The 22,164-nt window shown below is 39.3% G+C and overlaps 1 protein-coding gene across 9 annotated transcripts in view; it reads right to left on the bottom strand.

Moving 5' to 3' along the window:
* The window catches only part of Cntrl (centriolin), an 88,355-nt gene that overhangs the window by 51,640 nt on the left and 14,551 nt on the right, over positions 1–22,164 (bottom strand). For 5 of the 9 annotated variants that reach the window (XM_075985986.1, XM_075985990.1, XM_075985987.1 and 2 more), the window contains exons 6-13: positions 20,790–20,976; positions 18,750–18,943; positions 13,353–13,472; positions 12,068–12,290; positions 9,962–10,071; positions 8,222–8,416; positions 4,301–4,454; positions 2,947–3,167 (exon numbers count right to left, since the gene is read on the bottom strand). In XM_075985986.1, coding sequence (XP_075842101.1) covers positions 2,947–3,167; positions 4,301–4,454; positions 8,222–8,416; positions 9,962–10,071; positions 12,068–12,290; positions 13,353–13,472; positions 18,750–18,943; positions 20,790–20,976 — 1,404 coding nt within the window. Of the gene's footprint in view, positions 1–2,946; positions 3,168–4,300; positions 4,455–5,589; positions 5,657–5,932; positions 6,098–8,221; positions 8,417–9,961; positions 10,072–12,067; positions 12,291–13,352; positions 13,473–18,749; positions 18,944–20,789; positions 20,977–22,164 lie in introns of those variants that run through there. The other 4 variants (XM_075985989.1, XM_075985988.1, XM_075985991.1 and 1 more) reach the window with 4 other exon arrangements.

Below are 22,164 nucleotides of genomic sequence, written 5' to 3'. Positions count from 1 at the left end.
GCCTAAAGGGGAAAAAAAATAACTATCCAGAAAGGATCACCAAGTAAAAAGGAATATGACCCATGAGGACAGGTTATATGGAAAAAAAAATTCTCTCTCTCTCTCTCTCTCTCTCTCTCTCTCTCTCTCTATATATATATATATATATATATATATATATATATATATATATATATACACACACACACACACACACACACACACACACACACACACACACAAAGCTGGCTTTGGAGATGGAATGGCTATCCTTCTCTAAATCCAAACAAGTTGTTAAAAAAAAAAATTCAGACTTTCTGTCTCATGTCAGGAGCCATCTGGTATGGGACAGAAAGAAGAATTTAGGAAAAAATTTTTACTCATCTCCATGCCTATTTTGTCTATATTGTATATTTTATTGAATATATGTCCATATGAATAATGTTTCAGCTTTCCACAATGAACAGTAGATTTTCCTGCAGTAATATTTGATGTTCCAGGAAGAAGATGGGGTCCCATAACAATGCCTACACCTAGTTGATATGACATCACAATGCTGATAGTGCTACTCTAAGACCGGTTTTTGGGTACCAACTGCTGAAATGGTTCACCCTGTTACAATGTTCTGGCCAGAACTCCAAATAAGAACTTTAGAAAAACCTATCGACTACTCAGAGACCATTTGCAGTTACACAAGACAGTAATCTTGAAACTTAACCATCAGTTTACTTTTCCAGGATCCCATAGAGAGGACACTGCTCCCATGACAGCTGGAAGCAATTCTAGAAGACAACATCCCCTCTCCCAACAAAGTTTGTCCTCAAGGTTAGGCACACCATTTAGGGGTTGGTTATTAGTTGGGGGTTGGGATGGAAATTAAGTAGACCTAGAGATCTCCTTGAAAAATAAGGGGGATGTTGAATGGGATAATAGGTAAATTAGTGTGAAGTTACTCACACTAATAATAGTGAGTAATAGAGTGAATACTTGTGAGCTATTATTTATGGACAATTTACATTGGTACAGATTCTTGTATTTTGTATAAGTTCATATTATATTTGTTATACTGAATATGCTCCTAATTCTCTTTACAATATTTATATACCTATGCAGTTATTTTATCACAGTATATGCATGCATGTTTCTGTATCTGTTTAAGACATTTTGCATATTGATATTTTTAGGATAAATTTATCATATTGCATTATATATTTATACCTCTGATCAAGACATTTATACATTGTTTATATTTTAAGATCATTGTCCTCATTCACTGCACAGTTGTTTAAAGATTGTTTAATATTCTGTATGAAGTCTTAGTCTTTATGTTATATAGGCATTATATATAATAGGCATACTATTAAGTATTATAGGTCAATAGTCATTCATGTTTGTCATACTTATAACAGACTAATTAGGTTCTTTAGATACATAGAGATTGTATTCTACATAGATAGATAATTTTCAACCACTTCAAAGATCTGTAGAGCATGGCATTTAAATAACTTAGGGTTCTGTTGATGTGAGACAGGATTGCTCCTGGCAGCACTGATCTATTTCTGAGACAATGTTGAGCACCAAAGACACTCCACTCAGATCTTGTTTTCCTCTTGGCATAACTGGCCTTTGGGCAAGGAACTGCCCATGCCTTGACAACTGGCAAAGTGCACGGCATCCGGACTGAACAAGCAGGATAGGATACAGGAAAAAAAGATTGCCAAACCTTGCCAAGACAAGGTAAGATGGTTCTGAAAATTTCCTCCCTCTGAAAATGGTCTGTCAGTTACTCTAGGCCTTAGCCAAAGTTGGTTGCTTCAATATTGCAAATGAAAGTTTGGGTGATTACTCAGGCAGCCAGTTGTCTCTGTCATCTACTGCACATTTTGGGAGCTGCTTGATTGAACTTCCTGCCTACTCAAGTAATATTATCTCCCTTCTCAGGCCTTCGAGGGGGTTGAAGATTAGATAGTAGTAGTTACTTTTCTCTTACGATCCAGCTAAGCCATTTCGAATACAAGACTCCTTAGGATAGAATGTTTATTAAAACATTTAGCACATATTCCTTGCTTAATATTGTTCATGCTGTTTGTAATTCTAATTTTGTATGGTAAAATAGTGTATATAGTTTTGTATTTTGGGTTTGGAACTCTCTCATTTAGACAAAAGCAGGAGGTAATGGGAAACCTCCTTCAGCCAATAACCTTTAAGAGGCTGAACAGGTTGGGGCATGACTTTTGGATACCCAGAGAAAGCTGCTGGCCCACCCAGCTCTCTCTCTTGTTCCCATGCTCCACACCTTGAGGTTGGGCCCTCGTTCCTGTTACATGAGTTTTTCCCTTACAATAAAGAATAATCTTAGAATACACTTTTGGAGTTAGCCTGGGATTATATGACTCACAATTTCCCTCATTGGACACGTTCAGCTTCAGAGATCCATCTGCCTCTGCCTCACAAGTGCTAGGATTAAGGGTGTGCCCCACCCCCATCTGACTATAGTAAGATTTTATCTGAAAAAGGTTACTAAAACAGCAAAGGGAAATCCTCAAAGTGATGAGGATGGGCAACAAATGAAAGCTAGAATTTACAACCTTATGTCTATTAGCTGTAAAATGATGTAAGTTACTAAGTAACAACAGTAAGATGAACCATGTTCTTCCTGTAATTTTACTGAATAAACCCAACATAAACATTTCATACAATACTTTTAGTAGATACAATTTATTGCTCTTTAGTTATTTGGCAATCTTTAGGGAAAAGAAACAAAGCTAAAATAAAGTGTCTGAGTAAAGGAAAAATAATGCTTCCAAGTATGCAGAATATGAAGTGTAGTTGTCATCGTCCTCACCTTTAAAGGACACAAACCAAATAGCCACTAACGCTTTTGTGACTTACAGTGGCACTGTTCCAAGATAAATTTTGACAGCATTTATTTCTTGGTTCAAACAAACAGACAGAAAGAAATCATACCTTTCTCATATTTTCTGCATCCATGGCAACTATTTCCAGTTCATCCCTCTCCTGCCTGACGTCTGTCAGTCTCTGCAGCAATGTCTCCTTTTCATCCCGGAGCTTCCTACACTCCTTCTGGGCCTGAGCTGCCTGGTCTTTGATAGTCCCCAGGTACTCTTGCAATCCACTGATGACACCTTCTAAATCCTTCTTCAGAGCTTCATTTGCAGCTATCTGGCCTATGCAAGATGAAAATAAAGAGATAATATGTATTTTAGAAGTACTTTGTCTCCTTAGTGATTAGCTATTAGCCCATAGTGAAATTCTAAGTTTCATTTACTTTATCTTTCAAGACAGAATAATTTATTTCTTATAATATAGGAATATTTTGCAGATATACAATAAGACAAGCATATTTTTGACAGATATTTCCAAATGCCTAATGCTATAAAATTTTAATCTCGGCTAAAGTAATAAAAAGGTATAATAAAACTATGAGTTCTTACTGGACACATAAATCAAGACCACGATCTATAAGACTAACACCAGTCTCAGACTGGACACACAAAACAAGACCATGATCTACAACACTAACACCACTCTCAGACTGGCAGCAGAATATACAGCCTGAAGGGTTCAAAAAAAGGTACCATGGAAATTGGAGAAACGGCCCATCAGTTATGAGCAACTGGCTGCTTGTCATGGCAGCTCACACATGGCTGTAACTTTAGCCCCATGGGAACCGACGCTGTCTTCTACATTCCATGGGCACTGCATGCACAAGGTATACAGACATATTTGCAGGCAAAACATCCATGCACATACATTTTTACTAAGTATTTTAAGTGTATGCTGATACATGCTATTTGCAGATACTTTATGAAAACTGAATGGAAAACTTCTCAACAACTAATTATCGAGACAGTAACCAGTTTAAGATGACACACAGGATGGCAATCAGGGAATGGAATCTTGATTTACACTGAGCTCAGGCTCTCATTAATACACCACTATTCTAAAATGTTCCCTTCTAAAAGTATCTTGCAAATGTGGGCCCAGACTCCTTCCTTTCTGTAACCAGATGAGTCTCCTACATAAACGGGCTCTGAAAGGATTTTATGCCATAGAAGATAATCAATGACCAAGCTCTTCCTGATCATACTGACTTCTTGCCCATTGTCATCAATGTAACAGACCACAATAATACAAAATACTTAAAATTTTATTAGACATTCTGGATAATCTCAGCAAAACTTCCACATCAAGTACTAGTGCTGAGACCTGGACTGTATCCAGGCAAGTCCTAGACAGTCTCTCTAGTACCTGCAGCCAGCACTGAGACTGTTCCGTTAAATCACACTTCAGTTCTCACCGTCAGTAAGCTGTTGTTCAAGATCCTTGATCTCTTCAGTCTCCTTAGCAATCCTAGACAGAATCTCATCCAGGCGGCTCTCGAGATGTGTGTATTGCTTGTTCATAATGTCAAGCTGCTGTTCTTTACCCCTTTTCTGAGCTTTCATATGGGACTGAATTTAGGGGGAAAAAATGAATACAACCCAAGTTTTTAAAACTCTTAAAAATAACAATCTTTAGCAATGTTTAAAAGGAAGAATAAAAAATAAAATGTTACAATTCCATCTGCTCTGAGTATTATTTTCATGTAAGTAGTTCCTGTTAAAATCCCAGAATGGCTTGAAATAAGATGAGAAAACAGAGCTGATCAGGGAGTGTAAGCCATTCGTTCAAGGTCACAACTGCTAGGTCTTACAGAAAACTTCAGTGTTATATGCACAGCATTAAAATGTCTTTTAAAAAGGATTCCTGAAACCTAGCTATATTGAAAAACAGTATATTTAGAGGAAGCATCCAAAAGTACATTCCAAAATATAAATGTTATATCTGTGTACAAGGACTCTAAGAGATTTTACTTAAGGGTTTCTATATTTACAAAATTTTGGGGTGTGGAGTTTTATTACTGATAACTAATGCCTTTTTAATGTGAAAAATACATTTATATGTACTTTAGAAGGCTTTTGGGGAAATGGAGACTTGTGATAAACAAACTCTCAGAATTCCCATTTACTTTCTATCTCCTATCCGACATTTGTTTTTAGATACAATAAACTGGGGATGGTGAGGGTAGTCAGAGACCACTATCCCAGCAAGTATTCAATGCAGGACCCACAGGCCCACACCCTCTTGTTCCTGACAATATGGCAGTAGCCAGTCACTGCTAACTGAAGGTAATGGATTATCTCCCCCCCCTCAGGTGTGCTGGGGAAAACAGAGAACCAATTATCTTGTCTAACCTTTCATTTCACAAATATAAGCTCGAGTCTCAGATCAATCAAACGTCGTGACTGGATCTCCTTAGGCAAAAGTTCACATACACTGTAATTCCCGAGAGAAATTTTGCCTTCCCACTCATTCCACCCTTCCCAACAGGTTCAGAACACTAGAACAAATAACTGAGGGAGAACTCGTCAGAACAGTCAGGGCCCGAACAACAAACACTAAAATGCCCTCCGTTGGAGAGGTCTTCTTTCAAATGGAGAACAAATGACTGGCAACACCATTGTCACCGTCAGCTATTATTTTACTGGGGATAAATTTAATGGGATATTCAAATATTACCTTTCCCTACACCCCCCAAATACTCACCTTAAATCTCTGGACACTCAGTTACTGCAGATAAGAGTTTACATCCTAACTGTACTACTCCCTAGACTTGGGTGGCTCAAGGATGAACAAAACCCCTACTATACTTATATCTTAACCAACAACTATTAAAATTCCCCGTTAAAAGTGCACTGCAACCTCTACATGCAGGGCAAACACGTGGTTCAAGATGTGCATGCTGGGCAGTAAACACATGGAGGACAGCAGACCCTGCGGTTTCCTGCGCAGTGGAGCTCACAAAAGAGTTACTGCGAAAACAGGAACTTACAGACCTGGCCCCTCCTCCTTCCAAGCCCTTTCTCTGTACACAGAGGAATGACCATACCTTAACTTCGAATCTGTTCTGTTTACAGCTGAGACGTGGAGAACAAAAATAGTGGGCGGAAAGCTAAGCTCGTCTTCAGATTCATGTGTCTTTCCCACTCTGACAACCACATCTTTGCAAGAGCCTCTGTGCCTAAGTAACCCTCCCAGCGCCACAAACCAGCGTGAGTGACAGCGTAGCTAGTCCAGTCACCAGCAGGCTCCGTGAACAGGCCCCGCCCCCAACTTTAAATCAAAACACAGGAAGCTCCCGAGGGCCAATCACGCCCAGAGGCTGAAAGATCACTAGGCTAATTCCCTCTAGGAAAGCAGCACAGATTTTTATTGTTTGCCCAGTGATAACTGTTCCTCTAGCTGGGAAAACTGTTCCTTTAGCTGGTTACTAAAATAGGACTCGATTTTTAAATGCCATTTTCTCTTTTGAAACCTAATGAAATGTACTTTTAAAAAACATCTGTCTAGGCTTGGTTCCAAGCTAAGATTTTATTTTTCATTTTTTATCTTTAATTTTGGATTTTAATCCTTTTGTGAGGAAAGGGTTGATGTAGTAGTTTAGTGATCAGAGGCAGATAATTTAGTTTTCCAGGTCACATTTCTACCCTCTGCAAAGTGAGAGCTTGAGATGAGGTGAACTGAGAATGCCATGCTCTGGTGTGGGGACAGGGCTTGTGTGCCTTACTCCTACCTGAGCAGATGGGTTCTAGCTGCCCTCAAGACTTAAGCCACCATTCCTGAGTGTCTAGCCTCTCCTCTGTGATACTCCACAGAAACACAGTGAAAGTAAATTCCCCTTCAGCTCAGGAAGTCACGTCATTTGCTGAAACAGTCAGACTCAGGGACCATCAGGCTGCTTCCTTCTGCTTCCCAGGGGATAGAGTTTTCTATTGTTAGGACAACCCTTACACAAATGCACGACTCTTAATACATAATGTAAAAAAGCAAAATACTATTGACTATTATACATCATGGTACTTACAATATACATCATAGTACTTAAAAACCTCTGAGTTTTCTTCTAACAAAAATTTTCGAAAATAACCAAGACTTTTAGGGCTTGGGAGATTGGCCTATGAGCATGCGAAGCTGAACTCAAACACCCAGCACTCGAGTAAGGCAGGCACAGCACAAGGCCATACCCCACCCCCACCCTCTGGGCAAGACAATCTCTGAAGCTCACTGGTCAGCCTAGCTGAATTACTTAGCTCCAGATTCAGTAAGAGATCCTGTCTTAAAAATGAAAGAATGAACAAATAAATTAATACTTGAATAAGACAGAAAACAAATGAGGCTGAAAACTGAGAATGACTTCTGGCCTCCACATACATACAACATGCACGCACGCAAATGTGCGTGTTTACTACATATGCATGCATACACACAATTAAAAATAATACTTTCAGTGAGAATACTAAGTCTTAGCTTCTTTTTTTTTTTTGGAAGTATTTTAAGCCTATAAGGTAATCCTTTGTCAAAACTACCTGGCCTCTAGTCCTAGATGTCTGCGCCCTGGCACACAGGCAGGAAACTGGCGTGTTTAAAGAGTGACCCGTCTGTCAAGTACTTACAGCAGCTCTAGTGCACTGCTCTGCCACACTAAAGTTTATTCCCACTAGTCCAGACATCTTACATGTTTCTTAATTTATAATTCAAACTGCAACAAGAAAACATGAAGGAAATAGTTTTACCTATTTTAGAATAGTGGCTAAAATAGAAGCCATTAGTAAGATTTATAGGGTGTTGACTGACAAAAACCAAGAGTCTGACTCTACCATTCAGACATCTGACTTCACAACTTAGAATGACAAACTCCAGAGAGATGTTTTATTTTTAAGGATAAAATGAACAGAAATATCAGTTTTTGTAGAATATTTGCATCAAGAATTAAAAAGGTACAAAAGACCTCTGCCCCTGCCCCTGCTTTAGCACTTCCTGCCTTTAAGGAGAAAAAAAATTTACAGGGCACTTTGAATCAAGTCTCTCTTGCTCTAAAATACAATGAAATTCAACCACTGCCCCCCCCCCCCAAAAGTGCTTTCATTTATTGAAAACCACTCTTTCAAGACTTTTAGGTTGTTTTGTTTTGGATGTAAATGTTTCATATGAATACATAGCCTATATTTGTATCTAATTACATATACATATATAAATTATACACACACATCACTTAACTCTTAGTGTATCAAACTAAGAGACTAGAACGGGTTCTGCCATTAAAATGGTAAGACACGTACTACCGACACACAGAATCTTCAGTCTTCATAGAACAAGTCAAGATTTCGTATTTACTCACGTGCTTTGGGTCTTTGGAGTCCAGGCTCTCTATGGCTACTTGCAGGTTGTTGATGTCCTCCTGCTTTTCAGCAGTTTCTTTCCTTTGCCTTTCCATTTGCATCTCTAGATCCAGAGCCTCCTGGCGTAATTTGTTTAGCAGTTGTATTCTACCACTCAACTGTTGGAGAAGAAGGTCCTTCTCTGCTTCTGAAATCTAATCCTCCCCAAACCCCAGCATGTAATTAACAAAGGAGAGCAACAACAATTTATAAGCTAATGCCTATAATCTTAAAAAATACTCTATGTTATACAAACATGCAAAATAAGAGATGTAGGTGTGGAGGGCTGAATGAAAACGGTTCCCACAGGCTCATATATTTGAATACTTGATTTCCAGCTATTTGGGAAGAATAAATGTTTGGCATTGCTGGAGGACGTGTACTACTGGGGGCAGGCTCTGAGGTTTCAAAAGAACAAGCCATTCCTAGTTAGATCACTCTGCCTTGTGTTGTATCTCAAGATACCATCTCATCTCCCAGCTACTGCTCCAGTACCACGCCTGACTGCCTACTGTCACAAAGGTCATGGACTCTCTAACCCTCTGGAACCGTAGGCCCCTAAATTAAACAATTAATCAATTTTGGTTTTTCAAAAGAGGGTTTCTCTGTGTAACAGTTCTGGATGTCCTGGAACTCACTCTGTAGACCAGGCTGCCCTCAGACGCACAGGGACCTGCCTGCCTCTCCACCAAGTTCTGAAGATGTGCACCACCACCACCAATCTTTAAGGTAGCGATTTAAACAACTGTAGCAATGCTTTTCAGATGTGTAGTGCTGACTGAGGATGATGGTCTACACATTTAGTCCCAGCACTTGGAAAGAGGATGCAGGAATAAGCAGTTCAAGGTTATCCTCAGCTATATAGCAATTTCCAGGCCATCCTGGGCTACGTGAGACCTTGTATCAAAAAAAAAAAAATCCAAAATACATTTAAAAAAAAATTTTAACCTATACAATTACAACATGGATTTGAACTGCATGAAATACTTTGGCAACTGCTGAAAGTAGTTTTTGGTTGTCACCCATCCCCGCAACACATACCTTGTGTCTGACAGTCTTCATGCCATAGCAGACATGTTCTTTGGTTCTTAAACTAAGTCCCAGGTGAAGAGGCTTAGTTAGAAGAGATGAGTCAAGAAGTAACACGTATAGGAGACCAGATCTTCTTGTGTGAATTTTTTAGTATCTGTTTTTACTATTTTTATTATGTGTGTATCTGCATGTGGGTTTGTGCATGTGAGGGCAGATGCCTGTGGAGGCCAGAAAAGTTGGATCCCTCTGGAGCTGGAGTTATAGCAGTTGTGAGCTGCCTAACATGGGTACTGGGAACCAAACTCTGGTCCTCTAGAAGAGTAGATCTTAACTGCTGACCCATCTCTCAACCCCATCTGGTGTCAAATTTAAGTAATTTATTTCTACACATTTTGTGAAATGTTAATAGGATGTCATCATGAATGAAATACTTTCATTATATTTGACTCTAAAAGTATCCAACAATTCATTTCAAAGTGATTTAATATGACTATATATCCCTGGCTGGTCTGGAAGTCACTCTGTAGACCAGGCTTGCCTTTACTAACAGAGATCTTCCTGCCTCTGCGCCCTGAGTGCTGGGATTAATGGCATGCACCACTATTGCAATTCTACAGAAAGGAAGCAAAATAGCATTAAAAATTATTTTTAGTTAAGCTTCCACATACCTTTTTTTGTTGTATAGCTTCTTCCAGTTGCTGAAATTCTTGAGTAGCCTGTAATATTTTCTGTTCTGCTGTTTCTATATCATGGTGTAGTTCTGACAGTTGAATTTGTGCTGAAATTTAAAACAATTCTAATATACACACATGAGAAAAATGCTGACTTCTAAGATTTTTTTACTACATTTACTTTGCAATGAACGCCACCCTAGTTAAGTTGTTCCACTGAAGAAGAAATGTATTACTTACAATAGCTTCCATCTCTATTCAGCTCTGTTCTACAAAACTATAACTGATCCTTTTATTTGTATAATTCTTAACATGAAAAGGACTTGACTTCTCTTACCACTGTGAACTGCTTTAAGAGGGCTTCACTGCAAAGTAGGTACTTTACATGTCACCAGGATACTAACTATAGCACCACGACCATCCCCTTTGTTATAGATGGAACTCAGTTTCAAGAAGTTCACCATTTGGAGCTGGGCATGGTGGCACATGTATTTAATCCCAGCATTTAGGCAGAGAAGGTGATCTCTCTGAGTCTGAGGCCAGCCTGATCTACAGAGTGAGTTCCAGGACAGCCAGAACAATAGAGAGATCCTGTCTCAGAAAAAAACAAAAACTGAAACAAAAGCAGTTTGCTCTGGGAGGGCTGGAGCTGGACTTGAGGAAGAGCACTTGCACAGTGTGCACAAGGCCCTAGGCTTGTTTCCCAGCACCAATGAATACGATGGAAGAAAGGGGAAGTAACACAAAGAAATTAAGACAAACAGATACTTCCCTCTGGAGGGGGCCTCAAATCAGTTACTACTTTCTACCACAGACTTCATTTTGCCTTTTTCCTTCTCTCACACTTCATCTTCTCACAAAACCCCCTCTACCTATGTCTCATTTACTTCTGCTTTCTCCTGCCAAAGCCTTCCATAAAATACACATAAAAAAGAAACCAGTGTCCACCTTGCTGCCTATGTAACTATCAGCTATGCAAGGACGTGCTAACCATCGGATTGATGGGAGCCCCACAGTGGATCACAAGTCCACTGTGCAGCTCCACTGTGGGGCAAGGTGCACAGACTCCAGTCACACCCACATCTCCCACATCCACACAGCCAGTGAGCTAACACTGGCAGAGTACCTTCAGTACCTCTTGGCTTAACTTCTTCCTGTACTGGTTTGCCAGGTGTGGCAAGACCCCTTGAATTAAGACTGGGGAATGCACACTACTGTTGGAAGAATCAGAGGCCAGCCTGAGGGCAAAGCCTGAGAGTGCTCTGCTTCAACTTATTGGAAGGGTTCTGTCTTCATGCTTCTTCTCTTGCTTCAGTGACTATTAACTACACCTCTAAATGAGTGCCTGTTGGCAGGATGTGATTTATACCGTCCCCCACCCCTCCACCCCCGCCAGACAGGGTTTCACTGTGCAGAATCTTTGGCTGAAATAGAGATTCGTCTGTCTCTGCCTCCCAAGTGCCATGATTAAAGAGGTGCACCACCACCGCCTGACTGTTATTGTTGTAAGATTGAGTCCTTGAACATGTTGCCACCAGTTACTGTCAAAAACCTGATTCTCCACCACAACAGGAATCATTTAAAAAGCAGGCTCATTAATCAGTACCTAGGTTTTATACGTATCATTTAAACCATAAATAGTATCAATGAGGAGGGGAGGAAGTGGAAATTTTGAATGGTATTAATATAAAAAAGAAAAGAAAAGAAAAGAAAGAAGTCCACCCAGTTAGAACAGAAAAAAAAAATTATAAGATAAGCTGGGTGGTGACGGCACACGCCTTTAACCCCAGCACTTGGGAGAGAGAGGGAGGCAGATCTCTGTGAGTTTGAGGTCAGCCTGGTCTACAGAGTGAGTTCCAGGATAGCTAGGACTACACAGAGAAACCCTGCCTCAAAACAAAACCAAAACAAAAAAATTATAAGATAAAATCAACTTGTATATCCAGTTATTTTGGCTGTCTGCCTGTATTAAGCCTGTATACATTACTTTTTGCAGTGATGGACACTGAACCAAAAGACTCGCGCATGCCCGGCAAATGTTCCACATGGGGCCACAGCCCCAGTCTCATACTTTTTAAGAATCTAAGAATAACTTTGTTTAACCTGCACTTATTTTTTTTCCTGTGTCTTCCAATTGCACATCCGGTGAGGCATGAACTCTCAGGGGCGTGTGCTTGTGTCTAAGCTGTCCTCCAGGCACCATCTTCTGGATCTGAACAGCCTGGGCATCGCTGACAATGAAAGTCTCGGTGGCAAACATGTTTCTCTTGTATCTGGATTTGCCAATGTAAGGGCTTTCATCTGGGGATTTGTCAATTTCAGCATACTAAAAGCAAGCATAGCAATAGATCTATGGATTAAGAAGCAACTTCCAGTCAAATGACATTGTTCATCTTATTAGTGGTAAACACATCATACAACTAGTCATATTAATATTATAGTCTAGAATCTAAAAGATTTAATGCTATTCTTTATCTTCTTTTCATATAGCAAAAAGGAACTAGAACTAAAAATGGTCTCAAAAGGACTCTTGCTTCTACTGGCACATAAGCTTAGATTAGCTGACTAAAGACTACTCACAGCTATATGACTGCTTAATATTGTTTAATCTTCCAGTCAAAAGCCCATGTGTATTATGTTGTTTCCTGACCAATAGAAGTAAGAGTTCAATCTAATACATATTAATTTTAAATTTTAAAACCTAAACAACACATGATACTGTTGGAATTACTAGTCATTTGGCGGTTCCTTGATTCTATGGCGTTTTTACTAATAACGACTGCCGAATACTGACTCTAAAGAGCAGTGAACAAGCCAGCTAGGAGGCTGCCACTCAGGTGCTGAAGCACTTCTGTTGAAAGTTTGGATTTAATTGATCCGCCTCAGATAACAGATGGTTAAGACAACTGTTTTCAATTATAGACGTAGCTCTCAGCAAGGATCTCCTGGGAACTTTTATCTTTTTAGAACATTATTTAACTCCCTGAGCCAAGCTCACACACTCAACCAAAATACAGTTTACTTTGGTGATATCCTTTTATCAAGAGAATGGAGTGAGATTGGAGAGCTGGCTTAGCAGGTAAAGGTACTTGTAGCAAAGGCACCTGCTGCCAAGCCTGACCACTTGAGTTCAATCTCTGGGAAACACACAGTGGAAGCAAAGAAATGACTCCCAAAAATTGTCTAACCTAGAAATATATGCCCTCTCCTATACATACAAACACAAATACAAAATGCCCTCTCCTATACATACAAACACAAATACAATTTTTTTTTTAAAAAATGGAGCAATTAATGGTAAAATCCCTTTAATGTTCCTATCACATGTCTTCCTCCTACGTTCCCCAATCCTGGCTTTAATTTTAGATTGCTAAAAATATAAACTTACCTCTGATGGATAATAATTTAGTGGCTCAAACTTAGCATCAATTTTATAAAAGGCCAGTTCTTGCTCCAGCGCATACTGCTTTTGACATGCTCGAGTTAGTTCCACTGTTTTCTGTTTTAGCTATTGGTCAACATGAGATGAATCAGTATCAGTGAGTTTCAGAAGACCTTTGAAGTTTGTAAGCTATTTCAGGATATAGTGAGTCAAGATTTAAAAAGCAATTTAGGTTGTTCATCTAAATAGGAAAATAAATATCAGTCATTTTGTAGTACATGCTTCCTGGTTTCCCAATTATTAGTACTAATTTATTGAATGTAACTCTTTCCTTACTCTTTGATCTTAATGATTGCTTCAATTCACTGAGAGACATTTTACAGAGGAGGAGAAAGATTGGCTCTAATCTTAGCTGTGAGCGTGTGTGTTGGGGGGTCTCACTATGTCTGCCAGCCTCTTGAGCATGAGGGTTATAGACATGTGCCTCCATGCCAGGCCAGAACATTACTCTTTGTAGCAGAGAGGTAAGGAATGTAAATAAGTTCAATCAGATGCAAATATGTGGTATTAGTAATTTTTAATATAGTAACTTTACTCTAATTACAACTTTTTGGTTACACTTGGATATTCTGGAGCTGGGAGGAAAATGTAAAAATAATCTAATTTTCTGAATTTACAGATGTAGAAGTTGAGTTCCATATTGCTGAACTGCCTTGTCACAGGTTATCTGACTATCAAACTAATCCTTTGAGTTCATTTTAAAGGTCAACTAAGTAATTTTTTTCTTTTTCATTTCTTTTTTTGGGGGGATGGGGGATCTGAGAGTTGATTTCAAACAGAAAAGCATGCAGAAATATTTCACGAGTATCAAAATGCAAATTCAAAAGAAGATAGCATACACACAAACATTTCACAAGGGCAGGAAATGAAAACCGTGCATGAGTGAGCGTGCAGTCACCTCATGAATACCCATCAAAAGGAGCAGCACTGACCTGAGCTCTCAGAGGGGGTGACCTACATCTGCAACCCCATCCAGGCTCCACAACTCCATTCCAAGGTGATAAAGCTGCTCAGAGAGGCTAGTCAACCTGCCTAACTGAGCAACTGGTTGAAAGGCAGTGTGCACATCTGCGTAACCTGGTTTTAAGTCTAACACTTTGTCCCATGCTGCCTTCAGTGTCCTCTTGCAGGCTGTCTAACACATTGCCCTTATTTAGGTTTCTACTGAAAGCTCAAAAGACGGAGTCTCAAAGATACAATTTACAATCAACAGCCTCAACTTATGTTTAGGTTTCTCCCCCCAAAGCAAAGCCAAAACAAGGGCAAACACTACTGGAAGCAGAGAACATGTTTGGACTACTTTCCAAAATAACCTTTGTTTTCAAAGTATTTTTGTGCTTTTCATAGCTCTGGACTTAGATGATGATAAGTCCTCAGCAAACATCTTTTGGAAGAAGTGCATAAATGAGAGCAACACGGGAGCCAAGGGAAGTATGCGAGTAGCATATTGGCTATGGGTAATCAAGAGATGACTGCAGGAACAATAACACAAATCTCCTCTCACATTCAAATTTCCTCTCCTATATACAGTCATTTACAACATATTACACAAACACATTCCCAAAGAGACAAACCAGTTTCAAGACTTAAAAAGGAAACAAGCATATTAATACAAGTTATCATGCAAGACCACAGAAAACTGTGTGCAGTTCAGTCTTGAAGGAACTACCTTAAAGAAGAATAAAGACTCAGCAGAAAAAGGCCTGCAAGAAACCAAGATAAGGGCTAAGAGAAGAAGCAAACAGAAGCACATTACCTAGAGAACACTGGAGCGAGCTAGGCTCTGTTGCCAATAGTATTTCTACATTGATGATTCACCACCGAAGGATACAGCTATCAGGACTGGTGATGACACATGGCATCACTGAGTATAAATTTACCACCCTGTATTACTTGGTACTTGAAGTTATTTTCCCATTTAGAACCTTACTAAATTCTCACAAGGCCATGATGGTGGCCGGACAAGAAAACGTTCCATTTAAACAATAAGAACACTGAAAGGTAAGAGTTAAATAGCTTGCAAAACAACAAAGAGGAAGTTGGGTTAGTATTTCCAGATGGTGGGGATAGGATCCGCTACAATTTAAATGGATGCCCAAAGACTTAATCCAACACAGTTTTTCTTTTATAAAGGAACTAGTTTAGTGCATGAACAACAGCTTAATAAAATTGCAAATCATTATACAATTGGAGCGATATTATCATCACATATCCTGCAAGAGACAAAGGGAAATATAAGCTCTCCAAATAAGACCTAGAATTCTCCTTTTAAATATATAGTAGTACTTTCGGAGAACAAAAAGAGGCAAAATAATGAAATGGGTAATTTAAAAAGGAAAGACAAATGATCAATAAATGCATATATAATATTCACTCCTCCAGCAGTTAGAAAAATATAAAAATAAAACTAACAAGATTCCATTTTTTTTTTCTCTCCTGTAAGTTCACAATAATAAACCAAGCTGGACCCTTTTACTTACTGCTGTGGAAAACACAAATTAGTAATAAGCTTTTTTTTTTAAGTGGACACCGACATTTATCAAAAATATTTAATTGTGGGGGCTGGAGAGATGGCTCAGAGGTTAAGGATGCTGACTGTTCTTCCAGAGGTCCTAAGTTCAATTCCCAGCAACCACATGGTGGCTCACAACCATCTACAATGAGATCTGGTGCCCTCTTCTGGCGTGCAGGCATACATGGAGGCAGCACACTGTATTGTATACATAATAAATAAAATCTTAAAAAAAAATTAATTGTATGTTTGTAGTGTTTGTGCTGTGTGTGTGTTTGTAGTGTGTGTGTGTGTGTGTGTGTGTATGTGTCTCTATGTATGTGTACGTGAGTGAGTCTGTGGTGCGTGGTGAGTGTGTATGTTGTGTGTTATGGTGACAACTTGCAGGGGCTAGCTAGCTGTCTTCTTTTACCATGTAGGTTCCAGAGACTGAACTCAGGTCTTTACCCTTTACCTGCCAAGCTATCCTGCTGGTCCCATTTATCAAAATTTCAAAAGAATTTTGCACAGCAGTTCCACTTGATGTGATCTATGCTAAAGAAATACTAGTGTGAGCGTGTAAGATACACACACACACACACTTCTCTGCAGTATTATTTTTAAAAGCAAAAACAGCTATCTAAATATCTGTCTGCATAATTGTCTAAAATACGGAAGAGCCATAAATGGAACAAAATAAACAAAATAGACTTTTAAAATATCGAGGAAGATTGATATATATATTATATTATATTTTAACTTGGAGAGCTTTAACTGTGTTCTTAAAAATAAAATGAAGTAGCCGGGCGGTGGTGGTGCACGCCTTTAATCCCAGCACTCGGGAGGCAGAGGCAGGCGGATCTCTGTGAGTTCGAGACCAGCCTGGTCTACAAGAGCTAGTTCCAGGACAGGCTCCAAAACCACAGAGAAACCCTGTCTCGAAAACCCAAAAAAAAATAAAAAAATAAAAAAATAAAAAAAATAAAAAGAAGTATCTATATTGTCTATACATACATATATGTATTAAAAAATCCTTTTAAAAATATTTGCAAAATTATTACATTGTATAGTGTACTTATTACATATATAGTACAGAATCATAGAAAACAAAACACCTGGGGAGTGAGGTAGAAGAGCCTTCATTTCCACTGCATTTATTTCTATGATCTGAATTTGTTAAAATAAATGTTAATTATGTATAAAAATGCTTTAAGAATGTTAACAATAAAAATAGTGTAACTTGCAGAAGAGCATAATATGACTTATAACAAAAAATACAGAAAAAGGAACAAAATGGGAGGGCAAGGTGGCCCAGTGAGTAAAGGCACTTGCCCTCACACCTTACAATTTGAGTTCGATACCTGGGGTCCACACAGTGCAAGGAGAGAAGTGAAAACTGCAAGCTGTCCTCTGACCTCCACATGTGCACAGACAAATATGTGTGTGTATAAATTTACAAAATGATATTGTCTGTGTTGGAAAGGCTTCTTGGTCAGGTGGTGGTGACGCACACCTTTAATCCCAGACTCAAGAGGCAGAGGCAGGTGGATCTCTGAGTTTGAGGCCAGCCTGGACTATATAGTGAGTTCAAGGACAGTGAGGGCTACTTGGAGAAACCCCGTCTCAGAAAAGCAAAGCAAAGCAAAACAAACAAACAAAAAAGATCTTTCTTGAAGCACAAGCACACAGCTAATGTCTGCTTGTTTCAGGACAGCAGACGTATTCTAATTATTGTTCAAGACAGCTATCAGATTCAATACTAAATGAAAACATGTCTCCTGAATTTGCATCTGCTAGATCTTAAATTTACCTCTTGAGGCCTGATTTATATAATTAGAGCTCTAACTCTTCTTATGTGACAGCTCCCTGAGCTGCTTCCAGCCTGGACAACTTTACCCTCTCCAGAGCTCTGAAGTTTCTCAAAATATGCTGCCTTCTGGCCAAAAGTGTTCTACATTTTCATGTTCTTCTCCACATTTCAATTATAAAGTCAAATTATAAAAAGTTAGACTTTACAGAGATACATAAAGGTCGGCTTGGAAATTTTCTAGGTCTGCTGTTTTCCCCAAATAGATCATCTTGCATGTCTCTGGGCAGGCTCACACTGGAGTCACTGTTTTCACCACTGGGCATTGTTCACACAGGAAAATACGCCCAGGACCTTTCCATGTACAGACAGCCTGGCTTCATCTTAGCAGCTTATTACAGCTATTCAGCTACATGGATATCCAATGAGGACACTTTAGTTACTGGAAATTTTGCTAATATGAAGCATGTCATATATCCGTGTGTGTCTATGTGCATGTACATGGGCTTCCTTCTACATGTTACTGCTACCATTTCTACAGAAAAGGAGTTTCCATGACATAGGGTGCCTATGTTTAACCTTTAGATAACTCTGCCGTTTTTAAACTTCTGACAATCTCTAGTCTTCTCTGTGAAGCTATTTTAAACATACCCTAAGCAGTGTGGCCAACTCCTAGTGTGACACATCATGTTTCCCCTCTTGCTGGACACCTTACCTCACACATCAGCCTTTGGGTACCATACTGCAGTCAACTACACTTCGCAAAGCCTTGGTCATCTTCCCAATGCTACAGTCAGGATTGCATTTTACTTGTTTGTTTGTTTGTTTTTCGAGGCAGGGTTTCTCTGTGTGACAGTCCTGGCTGCCTTGGAACTCCCTTCACAGACCAGGCTGACCTTGAACTCACAGAGATCCTCCTGCCTCTGCCTCCCAAGTGCTAGAATTAAAGGTGTGCACCACCACCACCCGGCTGTGTTTTTAAATTTAAGAACAAAATTTCTCTACCTTAATAGAATACAGCCAAAGCGACATATAACAGACTCACCAACTCATTCTTTGTGTTGAGGTCGCTCTCTAGCTCCTCACAGCTTTGTTTCTGTAACATGGCCTCTTCTTTTAACGACTTGTTTAGTTTATCTTGATCTTTTATTTCTTGAAGAAACTTTGCTTGTTTGTTCTTAAGTTCTTCTGTTTCTAACATCTTCTTTTCCAGGTCTTTTTCCAGTCTTTCCACCTCTTCTGTCAATAATATAATAATGTAATAGGTAATTTGTCATTTTATTCTCTACCTGGAAAACAAGTTGTGCTTCCCAGAGTGACAGTGAAAGAAGTTTAAGAACAGTGCAACATGAGTCTGCTTTGAAAAGTATATGCCATGGGGTCTGGGCAAAGTATGATCACCTCGGATACGAATCCAACCTATACTAAGAGGTCAGAGAGCAGTAGTAATTGGAAGGGATCTTTATTATAATTATTACTTGTGTGACACACACACAGAGGAAGTCAGAGTGTGTACAAAGAAGTCACAGGGCAGCTTTGTGGAGCTGGATCTCTTCTATCTTTTTGTGGGTTTCAGTATGGGACTCAAGTCAGAAGGCTTGCTCAGAAAGTGCCTTTCTTCACTAAGCCTTCACTGGTGTGAAACTGCCATTTTTGTCAAAAGTAGATGAACACCAATTTCAGATTCAATTTCAATTTCAGATTAAACAGAGGCTGACTTCTCAACACTCTAACACGGTCATCTCATACCTTCCTTTCTCCTCAAGCCTCCCACACACCATCCAGTCTTTCTCAGCTAGGCTTCACATTGCATTAAGGGGATGACTTTGTAGTCCTACTTCCAAGAAAACAAAAGCGCCAACACCTACAAATTATTTTCTCTTTTTTAATGGAGAAACTGTCCCTCCTACCAAAAGATGATCACTGACCTCTGTCTGTCTCTCAGAATCTAATCTCAAGATACTCATTTTTATGAACTAAAAGAATCAAGGTGGGATTTGTCTCTCCTTCTGATCTTAGAAACACTATTTCATAACTACAAACTTTGAGGTTAAGTTGCATTTTGTTTCTTCCAATTTCCTGGTCTTGAAGCTGTGGGTGAATGTTTAGTCTTGCATCTTTTTTTTACCTTTAAACTTAAAAAATTACTAAGTATTAGAAGACTAATGTTGGTACAGAAATTTCAAGTCTTTGTCAAACATCTTCTTTCCATTCTTTAATCTGTTAATATCTATCATTAGTTCCCATCCCTCTTGAATTTCTCTGGGCAAGAACATCAAACCAATCCAAAGCAATTCTTCTTTGGTTTTTTAAGACAGGGGTCTCTGTGTTGTCACAGTCATCCTGGACCAGGCTGACCTCAAACTCAGAGATTAGCCTGTCTCTGCCTCCCTAATGCTGTGATTAAAGGTTTGCACCACCAGTGCCCAGCCCAAAGCAATTCTAAAGCCACCTCTGTGCCTGTCTTGCTTCATGTGTCAGCCCATTCACCAAGTTGACACTTGCACTCTTGAAATCTTTTTTGGGCTTTGGAAACTATTTCCTGAACTCTGATCTTGCTAGCATGTAAAACTGACTGTTTTCTTGGCTGGCTGCTCACCATTCCTTCTCCTCTCACACCTTAGATACACAAACAAAACACACATATTCAGGAGATCACTTTTGAGGCCGGGAACTTTTGGTATATTGTATATGCTCAACAGCTACTTGCTTAATCAATTTATGGGGTCATTTTCCATGCAAATTTTAGTAGAATTATAAAGTTTATAATTTGTCTTTTTTTAAAATGTCAGATGTGGTGATAAGTACCTTTTAAAATTAAATATTTGTGTATTTATTGGAGGTGGTTAGGAATGCACACCTGACATAGCATAAGAATACAGATCAGAGGACATCCTGTAGAAGTCAGTTCACACCTTCCACCAAGTGGGTTCTGGGGACTGAACTCAGGTCCTCAGGTCTAGCAACAAATGCCTTCTACCCTCTGAGCCATCTCATCAGACCCTGCCCCTCTAGAGAACTTCTAAAGGTAAGTTCCTTCCTCATTCAAGTTTAGCTTTTCATTTGATTTTTAAGTATCTCTTACCTAAATTGAATCTCTCGAAAGCCTCTTGTCTATCTTGAGTAGTTACTGGCTGACCCTCCAGACTTTCCAGAGAACGGAGGTGGAAAATGGTAAACTGGGGATAATGAGGAAGGGTCACGATCGGGTTTTCAATGAGGATTAGAGAAGTCAAATCTTGAAGTGGCTTCAACTTGCTTACATCCTGGAGCTGAAATGGCACAACAGTGGTATTGGAATAATTCACTTTAAAATCATAAACTAACAAAGGATTGCTTTTAACATGTACAGAAATCTACTTACAAAACCTACTGCCCCAAATTAGCAATGTAAGAAAGAGACAGAAAAGGAGTCTATGAGCACTGGTGTATCAGACAGTCTTATGCATTTTCTCTGTGGGTCTTCAAAGCCATGATGTCTTATCTGAATTTTAGAGCTGAAAAACTCAAGATTCAAATATGTGACTTGCCTTAGCTCAGAGCCTAGTGTAACTGAAGAAAATGGGGGTTTCAATCTAAGTCTAAATTAGTCTAAACTAATGTCTTTATTTTGTATGCATCAAATAACCATAAAATGAACTGCTATGAAGAATTTTGGTAAATTTTGAGATAATGGCATTATAGTTGATAGTGAAAAACACAAAAATATGTATAGATACTAACATTCTTTGAAGACTTTTGTTTATTCTAAGGACTTATGTAGGTTGAGAAACACTTAGCTTAAATAGCTTGTACAAGTACATATTTCTCCCAAATAAACATATATTATCTTTAATGATGCCAATGCCAAACAAATAGATGAGAAAATGATGTATGATTACAAATAATAAATACCGAACGGTTCTCCTGCTGTTCAGCAGACTCTGGGTATGACGCATGGCTGCTCATTCCTGCCGGCCTGTGAGGTGACCTACAGAACGGCTGAGACCTGGACTCCAAGGCTCTCGAGCTGCTGCAGTGAAATGGAGTCTCCTCCCCAGATCCTTATAAAAATAAATGCCGAGTGTGGCAGAACACAGCCGCAGCGCTAGCATGTGGGGGTGAAGGCAAGAGAGCTGCAAGTCTGAGTTGTGCTTGGCCCACAGAGAAAGGCCGCACCACGAGCTCCATGTAAACAGGCAAGACAATCAACAATAAAATGGGAAAAAGGTGTGTGTTCTAATTTGTCTTCACACTTGAAGGTATAAGAAATACAGTCTTAGTCACTCTTTGTCTTAAAAGTGTCTCTCGTGCCACCTGACCCTCCTGACACCTCTGTAAAGAGGCCATACAGAAATTATCTTCTCTAGTTTAAACAGTCCATAAAAATCAAAGGACTCTCCAAGGTGACATTAGGGCAGCCTAGGCCTGTAGCTGGTCATGCCCTCCCATTTCCAGTCTATGACAATTATCGTTAAGTT

The sequence above is a fragment of the Microtus pennsylvanicus genome, chromosome 9 (genome assembly GCF_037038515.1).
Source record: "Microtus pennsylvanicus isolate mMicPen1 chromosome 9, mMicPen1.hap1, whole genome shotgun sequence".
Lineage (NCBI taxonomy): Eukaryota > Metazoa > Chordata > Mammalia > Rodentia > Cricetidae > Microtus > Microtus pennsylvanicus.
This window is presented reverse-complemented; position numbering and strand designations above follow the sequence as displayed.